A 17,442-nucleotide genomic window follows, 5' to 3' on the forward strand; every position below is an offset into this window, starting at 1 on the left:
CAACCAAAGTGTCTTTTAGCTCAGTAACGTAAAATAATTAATCAAAACTCTCTTTAAACTAAGAGTTAGTTTATAATACTGTTGACATATTACAGTATTATGTGTACATGCTTGTACTTCTGTTAAAAAACATTACAGACATTTTCAAAACAGGATGTTTTAACATAAGTGAAGCTTCATTGTTCACCACGTGAACTTGGTTATGTAGAAAGTTGTTCCTTTATTGTTGCAGCACCAGACTCAACTCATCTCATGTGCAAACAAATGTGGTTAAAATACAGAACATTTAAATTCGAGCTCTCAAGTTTTTTGAGTTACTGTTGTCTAACATGCTGCAAGCTTTGCTTTTCTTTTTTCTTTTTACTACACAGGGCTTTTCTTGTGCAGGATTAAACTGTGCCCGTCTCTCTAGCGGACACCTGACACCTCCTCACGCATCTCCAAATACACACTGCACTCACAAATAGCTCCCCTTGGCTTGCCATCATGACTCTGGGTATGAAAAGGACGTGGCTTATAATGAGGTCTCTCATTCTCCGCCCGTCTTCCGCTCGATCTGCTGCCCACCAGGAGGGACAGAAGGACCAGAAACCAGCATGACGGACCATTCCACGTTTGACACGGACGTATGGACCCTGACCCGGTTCATTATCGAGACCGGCCGCCAGGCTAAGGGGGCGACCGGTGAGCTGACCCAGCTCATCAATGCCATGCTGACCGCTATAAAAGCCATTTCTTCTGCTGTGCGCAAGGCAGGCCTGGCCCACCTGTAAGTACTGTGGTACTGGTGTAGGCTTACTGGGAATAATTGATATAAATACAGCATTACATTAGTGACAGTGAAATATGTCTATGTGCAGATTTTATCTTTTTACAAAAAGATAATACAACTTGTGTTGCTTGCGTCCCTCCACAGAGAGGTCAGAGGTTAAGGTCATAGAGCCGATAGGAATTCAGTGTCTGGCTATCGGTGGTTGTTTGACATTTTGCTTCACTCCCACAGTAGATATATGAGCCAAGAGTGTTCTGTGTACGTTGAAGATTTAGAAGACGATTTCAACGCTCAACCATAGACGCAGTGGAGTGACCGAGCAGGAAGTGCCAATATGATTGATTACTTTGAATGCCGTAGAAGTCACACTGCTGTTTTGTAAGACAGTGAGCGTGCATTTCAGTGTCTTTTCTTGCAAGATAGCCAGTTCTTTGTTAAGGTTAATTGACATTGTAGAGAAGCCAGTGATCTGCAGAATCATGTGATTTCATTCAGAGAATAAAAAAGGCAGATTTCCGACTGTAGTTTTGAGTGGAGTCTCTTTAGCAGCGCTGCCTTTTAGGCTGCATGCAGATCGTGACATCCAAGCGTGGCCCTAATGTTAGCCTTGCACAAACAAAACATACAGTAACCATTACATTAATGGATGTAACGCTTTGATTTTTGGAACTTGTTTAGAGGAATACACAAGTTCCATCATATGAAGTGTCAATTAATATTTTCCCAATTTCTAGCTTGATATTCTTGCAGTAATACTGACAAGTAACACTTTACTTCTACTCCCCTTATTTAGCATTTATAAGCAGTACACAAATATTAAATAAATGGTTTATAACACACTATAATGTAGTTGTACACCGATGAGGATATGTGTTTTAATGTACAAGTGCAAAACAATTTGTATTATTATAACTGTGTTTTACTATATTGTCAGTTTGTACAACAGCCTGTATGGGTGCCAACAGGAGGAGCTACACATACATTAATAAACTGTTAATTCTGCTTAAACCTACATCATAGTGTGTTATAAACTAGTTACTTACATGTTTGTATACTGCTGATCAGTGCTAAACAGGGGGACTTGAAGGAAAGTGTTATTGAAACCAAATCATAAAGAGTGAATTTGACACACGTTGACATGATGTAACCAAACACAGTTCAACTGCTGACGAAAAACTAAAGATAAACACCATCAGGATACATTTTGTGTTTGTCTCCACCAGCTCATGACTAAATCTCTTTTTCTTTCATAAATTATATTCTACTAATATCACCAAGTACAATATCCTGCAAACCGTTCTAAAGAAAAGTATTATCAGTCAGAAGTACTTAAAGTATGCATCATATTCTATAAGATCTTCATGTTTGTAGCGTCACTGTCCTGTGAGAACCACGTATCTCTAATAAAGTTTTCATGAGCTCAGAACTGCCTGCCTGTTTTGTGACGATCCATCTCATCGGGGAATGTTTCTAAATAGTTTATTTAACTCAAGAAGTAGGAACATTTTCTCAACACATAATGAAACACAAATTCAGAATCACCAAGTCTGGAAGGTAAGGGGATTAAAAGTAAAGCTGACAAACAAATGTAGTACAAAATGCAATATTTCCCTCTGAGACGTCAGTAGAAGCATTGAGCTGAATAAAATGGAAATACTCAAGTAGTTTGAATTTGTACTGAAGAACAGTTCTTGAGTGCATGTACTTTGTCACTGCAATACTGCTGATCGACTGATCCTCACAGGCAGGGCTTGGCGGGCTCCGTGAACGTGACGGGTGACGATGTGAAGAAGCTGGACGTGCTGTCCAACGACCTGGTCATCAACATGCTGCAGGCCTCCTACAGCACCTGCTGCATGGTGTCGGAGGAGAACAAGGAGCTCATCATCACTCCCAAGGACAAGAGGGTGAGCAGCAACACTGCATGATGATGCATGTTTTAAAAAATATGTTTTAAGTTGCATTAGTGCAGGAATACACCTGTTCTGTAACTCAAAAGTGTATTGGGTAAGAAGTGCTTTTAATTGATCCCCAGGCAGCAGCACAGATAAGTAGAGGGGGAAAAGTAGAAGTATATCAAATTAAGATAAGAATATATGTAAAAATAGAAACTTTTCAAAAGCAATTAAATTCAAAATTACAGGGCAATACAGTATGTATAATAATAATAATAATTATTATTATAAACTGTATTTGCATAGCAACTTTTATACAAGCTCAAATTGTTTTACATTTAAAAAATAATAAAAGCAAGTAACACGATTTACACATTCATTGTGTATTAGTTGCATTTACATATGAAGCTGAAATGTTCCTGAAACTTGATATCCACTGCTCCACAACATCGTAATATACAAAATCATTTCCGGAGGATGGAAGTTCGTTCTGACTGGTTTATGACACCAGTGTTTGTTGAACCCCCTGAAACCTCGTGTCAGAGTAATATCAATAAGGTGTAATGCTCTGGAGGATGTGTTAGAGGAATGTCATTAATAGCACTTGAATACAGTACAATTGAAAATAAGTTAAGCAGTTCACACATCACCTGAGTGCTGCCCCGACTCATTACTACCCTGTCCTCTTATATCTGCTGAATAAATACCGTATGTTGAATTAAACTCCTGGCTGCTGCTGAATTAGACAACACGTAAATGATTGAGAACTGAAAATGAATATCAGATCTACAGCCACAGCTAACAGCTGAATGCTGTTTACAAAATGACCTATTTATTAAGGTCTTCTTGTCACTCTATTATCTCTATGCTCTGCTGATAGTGAGAATTATTTGTTATTTTAAAAAGGTCATGAAATAAATGGAAGAGAAACAGGTTAAATGTGAAATCCTTTAGATTTAATTAAATAGAGTGACAGTTTTTTCTAATTCCTAATAATAATAATATTTTGTTTTATCACAGGGAAAGTACGTGGTCTGTTTTGACCCTCTGGACGGCTCCAGTAACATCGACTGCTGGCTTCTATTGGAACCATATTTGCCATTTACAAACGGGTGAGTCTGCCCTCTGCGGAGAGGCACAGCCCATGAAGAGAGGATTCTGATATCACAAATATCATACAACGTTTTATTTATTTTACATGAGGATCATTCCAGACGTAGTAAATCATAAGATAAAGAATGTGTTGTACAAGGAAAGGATACAAGATCCCTGCAGCAAAACTGTCTTTACAGAAACTACAGTAACTGTTTCAAATGTTGTTTGTAAACTGATTATGGCTCATAGACCTTCAGTATTTATTTCATTAAGAATGACTGATTACATTTAATGCAATTTTACTTTACGTCTGCAGTTCCTTGTACTAAAGATGGAGGAATACCTTAAAATTAAGAAATAAATTAGGAAAAGAAAGCATCAAACAAATATAGTTCAAGCAAATCTATTTTTTTAAATAATGATATAATAACTGCATTCATTATGTTTTATGAAATGCAAGCATGTGAGTGTCAGAATAGTTTTATATGTGATATATTAGGATATTTTTCGTGTAAATGCTCATTTTAAAGTGCAGTAACAGCCTGCAGACACAAAGGGGCACTGCTGTCCAGCGAATCGGAGTTCCCGCTTGTTAAACTGGATGCAAATTGAGTTATTTAATCATTTGCAGAGTTACAGCTTTTTGTATTGGCTTAGCAAGTAGAGAAACATGCAATAATTATACAAATGCAGACGTACTGTGTACACGTCGTCTCTGTTCGAGCCTGTCTGTGAGATATAGACAGACATTTGGTTTGATTGAATATGAAATAGAAACTTTATTGGTCTGTTTTTTTTGCTTTGCCTTATTTTAAATAAGTCGTAAGTTATTTATGTTTGTTTTTTTCACCCGTTTCTTACCTGTTTCTCTGAATTGACATGCTTTTAAAATAGATATATGGTTGTTTTCTTTGTTTGTACACTAGCAGTAAATGTGGTCCCTTTTATCCTCCTCTTTTGTTTGCATAGAACACGCTTAGGTTTGAATTGTCTGGGGAACTGAAGTCTGCAGGATATCACTGCTCATGTTTTCTTCTTTGTTGGTTTATGTCGGGTGGTTCAGGTGTCAGAGGGGGAGCCTACAGAGGAAGACGCTCTGCAGCCGGGACACAAAATCGTGTGTGCGGGCTACACGCTGTACGGCAGCGCCACCCTGGTGGCCCTCAGCACCGGCGCGGGCCTCAACTTCTTCATGCTGGACCCGGTGAGACTTCATACTCACTCAAATCAAATGTCTACAGGTTTCCTCTGAGATCTGCAGTCCACTGATGTCTTCTTCTTTCAGCTTTCTGCTCTGCCCAGCAGTATTGTCTCTAATGGCAGTTCCTTGTTATATGTTTTTACTGCTTTTATTTTTGTATTTCATTCCTCCATGCTGCACGTGTCCACTGTGCAATCAGTGATGGATGGGGCTGTAAAAACACACATAAATCCCTTTTAATTTGGCAGTATAAATCATCTTAGTAAAATGTAAAAAAAAATCAAGACTGGTGCAATAAATGCAGTTTTTAAAAAATATATTTTGGAAGTTTTTTCCCTTTTCAATATCATTTATATATATTTATCATCTTTATCTTTTTATCATTATTTTAAGTCAATAAATCCCTTTAATGATCGACTTACCCATATCATATTACTGCATCATGTTCCACATTCAGACCTTTTTTTCCTTTTTTTTTTGCTTGGAGACAACAAATTAGGAATTTGCCTTTTGGAAAAGCAGCTTTAGTTATTAGAGGATGAAAAGCTTCAATGCATGTTTTTAAGTAATCTTGTGATTGTTGTTATGCATCAACAAGACAAACAACGAGAGATCTTCAGGCCATAAAATAAGTGTCAGAAAATGTCATTACATATTACATTTTATAATACAGAACATGTATTCTGCAGACTCCTGCAGCTTTTTTTTAATGGACTGTTTCCAGATAATGATTTTTCCACAAAAGCATATTGAGTTTGTTTTCTATCCTTCATTTATCTAATCTAACCCTTTAAATATGTTTTTTTAAACATCTCTTTCACTCAGATTTCCCTTAAAACAAATCAAATTCTCATAAATTTAATTTAAATGATCTCCCTAATGAAATAAATTGAGTTGTTTCAATAAATCCAGTCTTGTCTGTGTTGTCCCTCAGGCCCTCGGCGAGTTCATCCTGACTGAGAGGAACGTGAAGATCAAGCAGAAGGGGAAGATCTACAGTCTGAACGAGGGCTACGCCAAGTACTTCCACCCCTCCATCAACGAGTACCTCAAGCACAAGAAGTACCCGGAGGTGAGAGCGAAATGAAGCAACTTTGAGAGAAACTGCTGCGCACATCACAAACATAATCTGAGCCAGAGTTTAGACATTGATCAGTTCCACTATGTGTTGGTGGTTTTGCATCTGATACCTTTACCTGTACATTATAAATTAGCATCTCTTGCGCTGACACAGACCGCTACACTTATGCTTAGGAAGAATGAATTTAAACAGGACTTTTGGTTTATTTTTCTTCAAGGGGTATGTTAGAGTTCTTTAAGTGTTTCTCAATAATGTATATTTACCTTAAACCTCAAGAGGAAAAGCTACTTTTACTCTTTTTTCCTTTTGCCCTTTTCAGCCTAATTATTAGCTCAAACTTTATTGTGAAAACTTACAGTGATGTGAAATAATTTGCCAAAACTCAAGTTAAAATGTGTTTGGCTGCTGGTTCGCTGCAGCTCAAATAGACAGAATAGTAACATTCAAATAAAATGTCAGAAAGTCCTGATAACTTCAGACACAGTTCAAATGTTTCATGTAGCTTTATTGTTGGAACGAGCACATTCAACATAAATAAAATACATTTAATATAGTTGTACATTTAAGGAACTGGAAAGGGTCAAATGTAATCTGAAAATCTTGAGTTAAATATTAAAGTAAAGATGCTTCATGCAGCCAGGTACCACAGGCAGAGAGAGCAAAGAGCAAGCGTCCAACAGACATGTGATCCATCAGAGGAGCGTGACAGGTTTTGGTCAGACGGGACGATGCTCGGTCAGCTGAGCTGCAGGATGGCAACACAATTTACTGCAGGAAACATCAGGTTCCTCAGGAAACTCTGATCTCCACAAGGCACAGTCAGCACTTCTGCAGCACGGTCACCAACCTGACTGCAGAGATAGCTTGCTCATCAGTGATGAGTTCGCTGATATAATCGCACTGTTATGAATGAAATATCAGCTTTAGTGTCCGTCTCTGAGGCTTATTCGTCACCACAGTTGCACAAAACCGGACTCAAAAACCTGTAATATTGTATTTTTATTCCGTTCTTTTACCATTTATACACTCAACCAATCTGTTTTAAAGGAATACTTCACTTAAAACCTGCCTGATTGAAGACAGCAGCTGTAGTTTTCAGTGAGAATGGATTCCAACAGAGTAATGGCAAATAAAGTAAATAAAAGAACCAAAACATTTAAACATAATCATTCAAACCAATCTTGCAGCATAAATCCACTCGTCCTGTGTCCAGTTCACTCAGTGTGTTTCAAACACTTCCACTGGATAGCTGTTTATGTGTGTCACTCGCAGCTGCGTGTGTTTACATCGCTCATCGTTCTTTTGGAGAAGCAGCATTATCGGTGTTTATGCAACTAGAAATAACTTCCAGTCAGTTCATTTAAAGACTTTTCTGTTTCTGTTTTTAGTAATCTTATGCTGCACTTTAACTGTACTTCTATTTTATTTACTCTTTTTATATTTCCTTGTGTTTCTTTTCTCTTATGTCTTCCGTAAAGCACTTTGAATTGCCATATTGTTTAAAGGTGCTATACAAATAAACTAGCGTTGCCTTTTATGGTACTAAAGATGTTCATTTAGTGCTAACATAACATACAAATATTAACATAATTTATAAAGTACCTTTCATTACAAAGCAAAATATGTTCATTTAGATGTTTTAGCGAATGGAAGTTAAAAACCGTCACTGATCATCATGTTACACTTCACACATCATGACACAGCACAGTGAACCTCACTGTTACTCACTGTTACTCACTGTCGGATGTCGAAACAGCAAAAATATGTCTCACAAGGTGAAACTGGAATTCAAATGTTGCTGAAAAGACTGACAGGCAAGTTTAAATCTAGTTTAGAGATGGTATATGTCAAATATCTCTGCTCGCTTGTAAACCAGGTGTGCTCTAAGATGTGTCACCTGTTGAATAACAAACCTATTCACCCTGACACATTAAACACATTATAATAATTATATTGTATGACAGGAGTGTTATTCCTATTCAACAAATATTTTAATAACTTCCTAAAAGAGACGCAACAGTAATGTTAAATCAGATTTATTGTCATTCTGGGTGTGTGTGATTTCACTCACACACTTTTACAACTATTAGGTGTTAAACTCTTTGTCTGGGAAATACTATCAACACACGCACACACACGCACGCACATGCACACACACACACACACACACACACACACACACACACACACACACACACACACACACACACACACACACACACACACACAAACAAACACACGATGACTAGGATGTGACTCAGCAAGCACATGACTCTGCATCACGTCGTGCCGGTCTGAACATGACTCTCACTTCAGGGCAACTCCAGTCGGATTCCACTTTGAATAATCTCTTAAATCTTTTAAACTCTTTAAATAATAAAAGATCCACAAATAACTCAGAACATGAAAATTGTTTTTGTGGTACGCAGCAGACATAAAGCTAGGGTGGGTAACAATGGAGAGGCCAGCAAGAGTATTGTTCAACCCAAAAACCAAGTGCAATGTTGCCTGCTCTTCTCTAATGACAGTAGCAGCACTAGCTCCAACAGCATTTTCTTTTATCAGAGCATTGGATTTATTGAATGCTCTTAGGATGTAAATAGTATTTAAACAAATCATTTAAAAATACATGACCCACCCTAGCTTTAATGTTTGTTGCAGCAGCGGCAGTTGGACTTTGACCCGCCTGTTGTTTGCAGTTTGGTTTTGCTTCCTCGGCAGGTCAGAATGGCTCGTGCTCTCTGTGCGAAGCAGATCTGCTGCAGCTGCGTATTTTAACTGTACAGGAAAACAACAATATGTAATAAATTTAAACCGTTTATGTGTGTAAAGCAGTTTTCTTTCATAGACGAAACACCATTTCATGTCCTGTCTTTTAAAACAGCAAGTTATCTAAACGTTTACAACTGGACAGTTTTATGTAACGTCCATGTTTAGAAGTGACTGTTTGCTGTTAGCCTGAGGCCATTTGTATCTTTTAAATTATAAAAAAAGTCACTTCAGATAGTATTTAGACAACTTTTATGACATACTATGGCTCTTTTACATTTTTATGACATACTATACTTTTAACCTACTGTACTCAACCAGCGATACTCAATTTACGGATTTGGCTCGCGATAGCAAAATAGACAAATAGAGCTTGTTTATCCAAAACAAAGTGCCAGGAGAGGAAATCCTGGAACCCCTGACACAGGTCATGGCCCCCGGCCTCCTGTCATTTTGCAAAAGTGGCCTCCGGGCAAAGTGTCCCTGCTGTGGGGAGACATGCTAAAAGGACTTTGGATGAAGTATCACTTATTATACATAAAATCTATGTTCCAGCTTTAGATAAATCTGGAAAGAGATACACCACAGTTTGAAAACATTCTTTACTACATTCACTAATATTTAAAATGTACTTTTACTTCCTGCAGGATGGCAGCACTCCTTACGGAGCACGGTATGTAGGCTCTATGGTCTCAGATATTCACCGCACCATCGCCTACGGAGGGATCTTCCTATACCCCGCCAACGAGAAGAGCCCCAAGGGAAAGGTAACGACTGACCTCCACAAAGCCACGTTACCACTGCTAAGACTGTCAGATCAACACACAAAGCATTTGGGAATGGCAGGACAGACCGCAGGATCTTAAAAACACCTTTACAGACACTGAAAATGTTAATTATGGCCCGAGCCCAGATAACTCTGTGATTCTTTCCCTAATGCAAACCTGAGAGGAAATCTCAAAGCATGCTGTTTTTCAGCAGCAAGTTGTATCTTCAAAAGTATTTTTATGATCCCACAAACATCTACTTTATGCACAGAATAATAAAACATTTGTCTGAGGGGTAAAAGTGTGGTTTACAGTGCAGCGGTCACTGATGGAGGTGAGACTTTTGACAGCTTTAAAGACGACAAATGATTAATAATCAAGTGTCATTCCATCATGAGAACAAAAAGAAAAGAAAAACAAACATAGGCAGATTATAAACGCCTAATCGTCCCGGGGGCTTTAAGTGGTGTCCAACGGCCTTTTACCAAATTCCTTCCCCTTTACTTCTGGGACCTTTGCCACACATGTCTTCGAACTCTGCCTTCATTTTGATCTCAACTGCTCACCTGTAAAGTTTGGTGACGCCAAATCGGACCAGAGGCTTAAAGTTGGGGCGTAAAAACCACAAATATAGAAGAAAAAATCATGAAACAGCAAAAAACAAGCACACAGGTAAAGACATTTACAAATAAATCATCTAAAAGGTAGAACAAGTGAAACTATTCAAATAACCTGAATCGGATGGTTGCACAACTGAGCGGTATCATTCAAGTTGCGACCCCCCAGAATAATCAGGTTGTTATTCACGACCCCGCCATGCAAACGCATTGATATCTTATAAACTGCACATGCAGATGCACTATATGTTGGCAAGGGGATTCATGCTTTTTGGTGTCTAAACATTTTTGCATATTATTACTGTAAGCCGCACAGCTAAGCATAAATTATAGTAATATAAAAAAATATATATATATAAACTATACTTACTATATATAAAAATATAGTAAGTACAGGAAACTCACCGACGAATGGCATTTGAGTTAAGTCATCCCACGTGATGCTACGCAGCCAATCAAATCTGTGCATTCCAGGCGGCAAACATTGCGACTCTGAATACAAACAGATGAGAGGCGAGAGGCGAGAGGCAGACGGGAAGACGAGTTAGCGATACAGGGAGGGAAGACGGAGAAAGGGAGAGAAACACTGACGAAGAGACGAGTGAGCGGCAGACAGGGAGAGAACAATAACTACTCATGGCGCTCTCCAAGAAGAGAAAAGTCAACCGAGCTTTCAACCCAGAATGGACTCATTCATGTTCATCCTTCCCACTGGGAGCACAACACCAGCGTCTCATATGCTCAGAGACCGTGGTGCTCATTAAAGTGGTGATGTGAAACGCCACTATGAGACAAAGCACAACGTTTTTGACCAAACATACCCACTCAAGTCTGAACTGAGGGCTCAGAAAATAAGCACTAAGAGCCCAATGTGATTTTGATTTGTGACAAAATAGAGCAAATAGTCCACCTGTCAGCATCATCAGCCACAGAGAACAGTTTAACTCAGGATGTGCTAGCCTGCGTTAAACTGTTAAACTGTTAAGATGTGTTGAGACTGATTATTCTAACAGTTGAGACTTAAATCAAGATGTGAAACAGTTAAAGAGTAAGGAAAATAAGCTGCTGCTACACTTTATTTTGTGTTTCTAAGATTAAGCACTTTATTTTATGTTTCTAAGATTAAGCACTTTATTTTAAGATGCACAATTTTTCAAAAGCTATTTTATTTATTTTCTAAATTTTATTTTTAAATGCAGCCCGAGAAGAACACTATACATATCTACAGTATTATATATACAGTATCTGTATAGTTCAATGTTAAGTGGCAATAAATATTGTTCTAAATGTTTTTAAATTGTACTTTCTTTATTAGATTTGACAATATATATCACACTAATTCATAACGCAAGTTAGACATTATGATGCTCCGGACCTTTGCTCGCGGAAATTTTCTCTAACTGGACCTTTTAGAAATTTAGTTGAATGCCCCTGGTATAGGCCATAATGTTAAAAGCCATTTCCCATTCTAAAATATGCTGTTTAAATGTTTTTCCTCTACAACCATCTGTTGACCTCTAGAAATGATCTTGCGACCCCCCAGGTTGAGAACCATTGATGTAAACAAATGAGACTATTAAAATGTGTCTTCAGGATTTAAAAGTAGAAATAGCTAGCAGCTCTAACACAGCAGCTCTGAGACATCTTTTTAAAAAGTAAGGAGTTAAAAGCTCACTCTCTTGCACTTGGCCATGTAAAGCCTTGTAAGTCATAAGCAATATTTTAAACAGTTTTCTAAGAAATTGGTAAGCGGTGCTGGCAGGCTAAATGAGGAAGTGTGCAGTGAACGTTGCAGGTGTGTAACCTGAGGCCGGAGCTGTTTGTCCCGTCCTGTGATAAATAAAGCTTAGAGACAGTCGAGGCTCGTTGTGAAGATAAACAACAACCTCTCACACATTTTCATTCTGTCCTCCATCTATCCTGAAGCTACTGTCTTTATGTACACCTCTAACAATATTTTATTATTCACATGCTCAAATGACAAAACAAAACATTCAAATAAGATTTTAATTCTGACTTTAATAGCAGCCTGTAGTAGAACAACAGCTTGTTGTCGTGATGTCTTTGACCTCAAACTTACTGACCTTTAACTTTATCTGTTATATACTTAACATATAGGCAGGCTAATGTAATGTATTTATACAGCACAATCACAGTGGCAGTTCAAAGGGCTTTAAAAATCATGTTGTTTACCTATTTTATTGTCTGGTTACTCAGGAGCAAATAATGATAAATAAATGCATAAAAATATACAAAATGAATGACATGAATAATTCACCCAATAAGTGTGTACAAATACCCTCAACGTACCTTGCATAAGATAAGTAAGACATAATGAGAACAAAACACATAATAACACAAATGGAGCATTGCAATGGGATTAATTAATTATTAGTGAGAGTAACATTTGACTAGCAGTCAACAGAATAATATGAACCCTATGTTTCCAAAGTTCAAAGTTTTATTGTCATTATGTAAAACAGGATTGCACAATGAAATGCGCTACACACAGAAGATTATAACAGATATTCAAAAATGTTAAGTTAGAATAGAATATAAACAATAAAACAGGAACAAACCATATAAAAGTAGCACTAAAGGAAGAAAAAAAAAGTAAATTACCATCCATCCATCCATCCATCCATCGTCAACCACTTATCCGGGGTCGGGTCGCGGAGGCAGCAGCTCCAGTAAGGAACCCCAATCTTCCCTTCTCCGGGCCACATCCTCCAGCTCCGACTGGGGGATCCCGAGGCGTTCTCAGGCTAGTGAGGAGATATAATCTCTCCACCGAGTCCTGGGTCTTCCCCGGGGTCTCCTCCCAGCTGGATGTGCCTGGAATACCTCCCTAGGGAGGCGGCCAGGTGGCATCCTTACAAGATGCCCGAACCACCTCAACTGGCTCCTTTCAACGTAAAGGAGCAGCGGCTCTACTCCAAGTCTCTCATGTATGGCTGAGCTTCTCACCCTATCTCTAAGGGAGACGCCAGCCACCCGTCTGAGAAAACCCATTTCGGCCGCTTGTACCCGTGATCTCGTTCTTTCGGTCATGACCCATTCTTCATGACCATAGGTGAGGGTAGGAACAAAGATCGACCGGTAGATTGAGAGCTTTGCCTTCTGGCTCAGCTTTCTTTTCGTCACAACGGTGCGGTAAAGCGACTGCAGTACCGCCCCCGCTGCTCCGATTCTCCGGCCAATCTCTCGCTCCATCGCCCCCACACTCCTTCACTTGGGGTAAGGGCTCATTCCCTACCCGGAGTAGGCAATCCACCGGTTTCCTGCTGAGAGCCATGGCCTCAGATTTTGAGGTAATGATCCTCATCCCAACTGCTTCACACTCGGCTGCGAACCGATCCAGTGACTGTTGAAGGTCACAGACCGATGATGCCATAAGGACCACATCATCTGCAAAGAGCAGCGATGAGATCCTCAGGCCACAGAACTGCTACCCCTCACCTCCACGACTACGCCTCGATATCCTGTCCATGAAAATCACAAACAGGATTGGTGAAAAAGCGCAGCCCTGGCGGAGGCCAACATTCACTGGGAACGAGTCCGACTTACTGCTGAGTATCCGGACACAAGTCTCGCTTTGGGCATACAGGGATTGGATGACCCTCAGAAGTGACCCCCTCACACCATACTCCCGCAGCACCTCCCACAGTATCACCTGGGGGACCCAGTCATACGCCTTTTCCAGATCCACAAAACACATGTAGACCGGATGGGCGTACTCCCAGGCCTCCTCCAGGATCCTTGCGAGAGTGAAGAGTTGGTCCGTTGTTCCACGACCAGGACGGAATCCGCATTGTTCCTCTTCAATCAGAGGCTCGACTACCGGCCGAACCCTTCCTTCCAGTACTTGGAGTAGACTTTACCGGGGAGGCTGAGAAATGTGATATCCCTGTAGTTGGCACACACTCTCTGGTCCCCCTTTTTAAATAGGGGAACCACCACCCCGGTCTGCCAACCCCTAGGCACTGTCCCAGACTTCCACGCAATGTTGACGAGGCGTGTCAACCAAGACAGCCCCTCAACACCCAAAGCCTTCAGCATTACTGGACGGATCTCATCAACCCCTGCGGCTTTGCCACTGTGGAGTTGTTTGACTACCTCAGTGACTTCCGTCAGGGAAATTGACGATGATCCCCCATCAGCTTCCAGCTCTGCCTCTACCATAAAGGGCGTGTTAGTCGGATTCAGGAGTTCCTCAAAGTGCTCCTTCCACCGCCCGATAACCTTCTCAGTCAAAGTCAGCAGGGTCCCACCCTTGCTGTACACAGCTTGGATGGTTCCCTGCTTCCCCCTCCTTAGGTGCCGGATGGTTTTCCAGAAGCACCTTGGTGCCGACCAAAAGTCCTTCTCCATAGCTTCTCCGAACTTCTCCCACACCCGCTGTTTTGCCTCTGACACCGCAGAGGCTGCCGCTCTTCTAGTCCTTCGGTATCCTGCAACTGTTTCCGGAGTCCTCCCAGATAACATAACCCGGAAGGACTCCTTCTTCAGTCAGACGGCTTCCCTGACCACCGGGGTCCACCACGTGAACTCCAACGTAGCAGCGCTCAGCCGGGGACTTGTGAGGGCCCAACCGGGCTCTGTGGCAAACCCGGCCACCAGGCACTCGCTGTCGGGCCCTCCGCCTGGGCCTGGCTCCAGACGGGGGCCCCGGGCTTCCTCCCTGCAGGGTCTCTCTTTTCCTTTCCCTTTTTTTCATGAAGTCGTTTTGAACCATTCTTAGTCTGGCCCCTCGCCTGAGACCAATTTGCCTTGGAAGACCCTACTAGGAGCACTAGGCTCCAGACAACACAGCTCTCAGGTTCATAGGGACACACAAACCTCTCCACCACGATAAGGTGATGGTTCCCAGAGAGGTAAATTACATTTACTAGTAATATATATAGTTACGTATACATAAAAAAAAAAATGTATTACTCCTATTATTCATTAAATGACAGTTTCAACGTGCAGTTTGGACGAGGACCACGAGGGAAAGATATTTCTTTGATATGTCATGATAATAAATCAAACCTGCTTCAAACTGACATACAGGCTCTGAAATTAAACCTTTTAAACGTTCACACTTCAGCCAAATTTAGCTCAGTTATAACACAGATGTCCAGCAGTGCTTTCTGGGAAGTGAAACTGTTTAAACTCGCTCACAACCAAAAAACCTTTTCACCAAATACGTCCTTGTATAGATTGGAAGTAACTAAATAAATTCACTCACATACTATACTTAAGAACAAACTTTACTCACTTGACCTGTACTCAAGTATTTCTTTTTTTATGTGACTTTTGACTTTTGACCACTGCATTTTGAACATTTTGAAGGCAAATATTGTCATTTTTACTCCACTAAATTTATTTTGGAAGCTTTAGTTACTTTGCAAATTTAGAACATTAATACAAAATATAAATCAAAAGGATGATGTATTATTACAGGTTATGCTACCCAGCAGTATATAAAGTAGTTTAAATGAGCTCCACCTTAACCAGCTGCAACATTAAAATGATGAACACGTTAATGCATCAATGGTTATAATTATATATTATATATTATACTGAAATGAGCCATTCTGCATCATGAGCACTTCTACTTTTGGTACTTTACGTATATTTTGGTGCTTTTACTTTTACTTTAGTAAGAGTTTAAATGCAGGACTTTTACTTGTATTTCTACACTGTGGTATTGCAGGTTTTAGTTTTAGTTCTTCCTCCACCTCAGAGATGTAGTAGTATGTAGTAGATGATGTAGTATTCACCTGATGTGCTCCGTCAAAGTCAGATAACATCGAATGACTGCTATAAAAATAGAAATACATTTACTTTGTGCTGTCACAAAGTCTTATAAATACTGTATGATTTGTGAGTTTACAGCCTGCTTACAAAGCTTTTGACCGTAAAATAGCAACACGTTGATCCTGTTTAATCTGTGTTTCATAACGATATCTTTCTCCAAAATGGTCTAACCCAAAGCTGCGGTTGATGTACGAGTGCAACCCCATCGCCTTCCTCATCGAGCAGGCGGGAGGTCTGGCCTCCACCGGCACTCAGAGGGTACTGGACGTCCAGCCCGAGGAGCTCCACCAGCGGGTCCCCTTCGTGGTCGGATCCCCTGATGACGTCAACGAGTTCCTGGACTTTGTGAAGAAGTACCAGTGAAGCTGCTTTAATACACATCAGGATTCTCCCAATGTTTCTATGAAGGGACAGAATTTAGTTTTCTCACAATGGCAAAAAGTTATTTTTGGATCTCTATGTAACAAGAATGACATCAGAAAATAATTATTTTGCAATTATTATTATAAATGTGTGTGGTTAAATCTTTAATCCCAGATCATAGATTAATACTTGAATAATAAGTCTAACAATTTTTATAACATCGTTTTAAATAATGAACTTTTTTGAAGATTTTTTTGTCTATAAAATAATTGTGCTACACAGAAAAGGAAAATTGTTACGTAATAATATCACGACAGATCATCAGAAAACTAAAATAAACAATTACATGACAAGTGGGTCTTCTGCAGCTTCCTGTACATTTCAGCTTGTCCTCACACAGGTGATTGTTGTTTTGTACAAATGTATTTAAAGTGATAATAATAATAATAATAATATATACTACAGTACATTGTTTGAAAAAAACTGCTAAATTAATTTCCTGAACCACAACATGTCCATGTCCAATAAGAAAGAGGAAGAATCCAGTTTCCACATCATTAGTTTGTTTTTAAATCTTTGACACAGGGAAGAGCCGCACTGAGATTCTTATTCTGAGCAACATCCATCCATCCATCCATCGTCTACCGCTTATCCGGGGTCGGGTCGCTGGGGCAGCAGTCCAGTAAGGAACCCCAAACTTCCCTTCTCCGAGACATCCCCTCAACACCCTGACACTTTAATTGAGTTTATTGAATCTTATTCCACCTTTTATGAAGTAAATGCTCCGAAAGATTCACAATTTATTTTCCAAATTACAAAATTTGATACAGTATTTTTGATTTTGTTTTTGCATTCTTTTATTTAAACATCTGTTTTCTTGACCTTTATTTGTTTTATAATTTGTTTTATTATTTCCTTGTTTTTTTTTCTTGTTTCATCAGCGTAACTTTTTACTTTTGACTAACCAGACACAAATACTGATAAACAATTCATACAAATATACAAAATTAATGACAAATAGGTTAAAAATATATTTTTCCAAAATCCAAGAATCCCTCAGTGGAACCTTCTTCTAAAGAA

The 17,442-nt window shown here is 39.5% G+C and overlaps 1 protein-coding gene across 1 annotated transcript; it reads left to right on the forward strand.

Moving 5' to 3' along the window:
* The first annotated feature begins 521 nt into the window (after positions 1-521).
* On the forward strand, positions 522-17,244 carry LOC115013260 (fructose-1,6-bisphosphatase isozyme 2). The gene is given in 8 exon segments (XM_075074133.1): positions 522-769; positions 2,517-2,679; positions 3,688-3,739; positions 3,742-3,779; positions 4,826-4,966; positions 5,898-6,035; positions 9,461-9,580; positions 16,177-17,244. Coding segments are annotated over 8 exon segments (1,011 nt in total). The 5' UTR covers positions 522-596; the 3' UTR covers positions 16,363-17,244.
* Positions 17,245-17,442: the final 198 nt, after the last annotated feature.

The sequence above is a fragment of the Cottoperca gobio genome, chromosome 9 (genome assembly GCF_900634415.1).
Source record: "Cottoperca gobio chromosome 9, fCotGob3.1, whole genome shotgun sequence".
Lineage (NCBI taxonomy): Eukaryota > Metazoa > Chordata > Actinopteri > Perciformes > Bovichtidae > Cottoperca > Cottoperca gobio.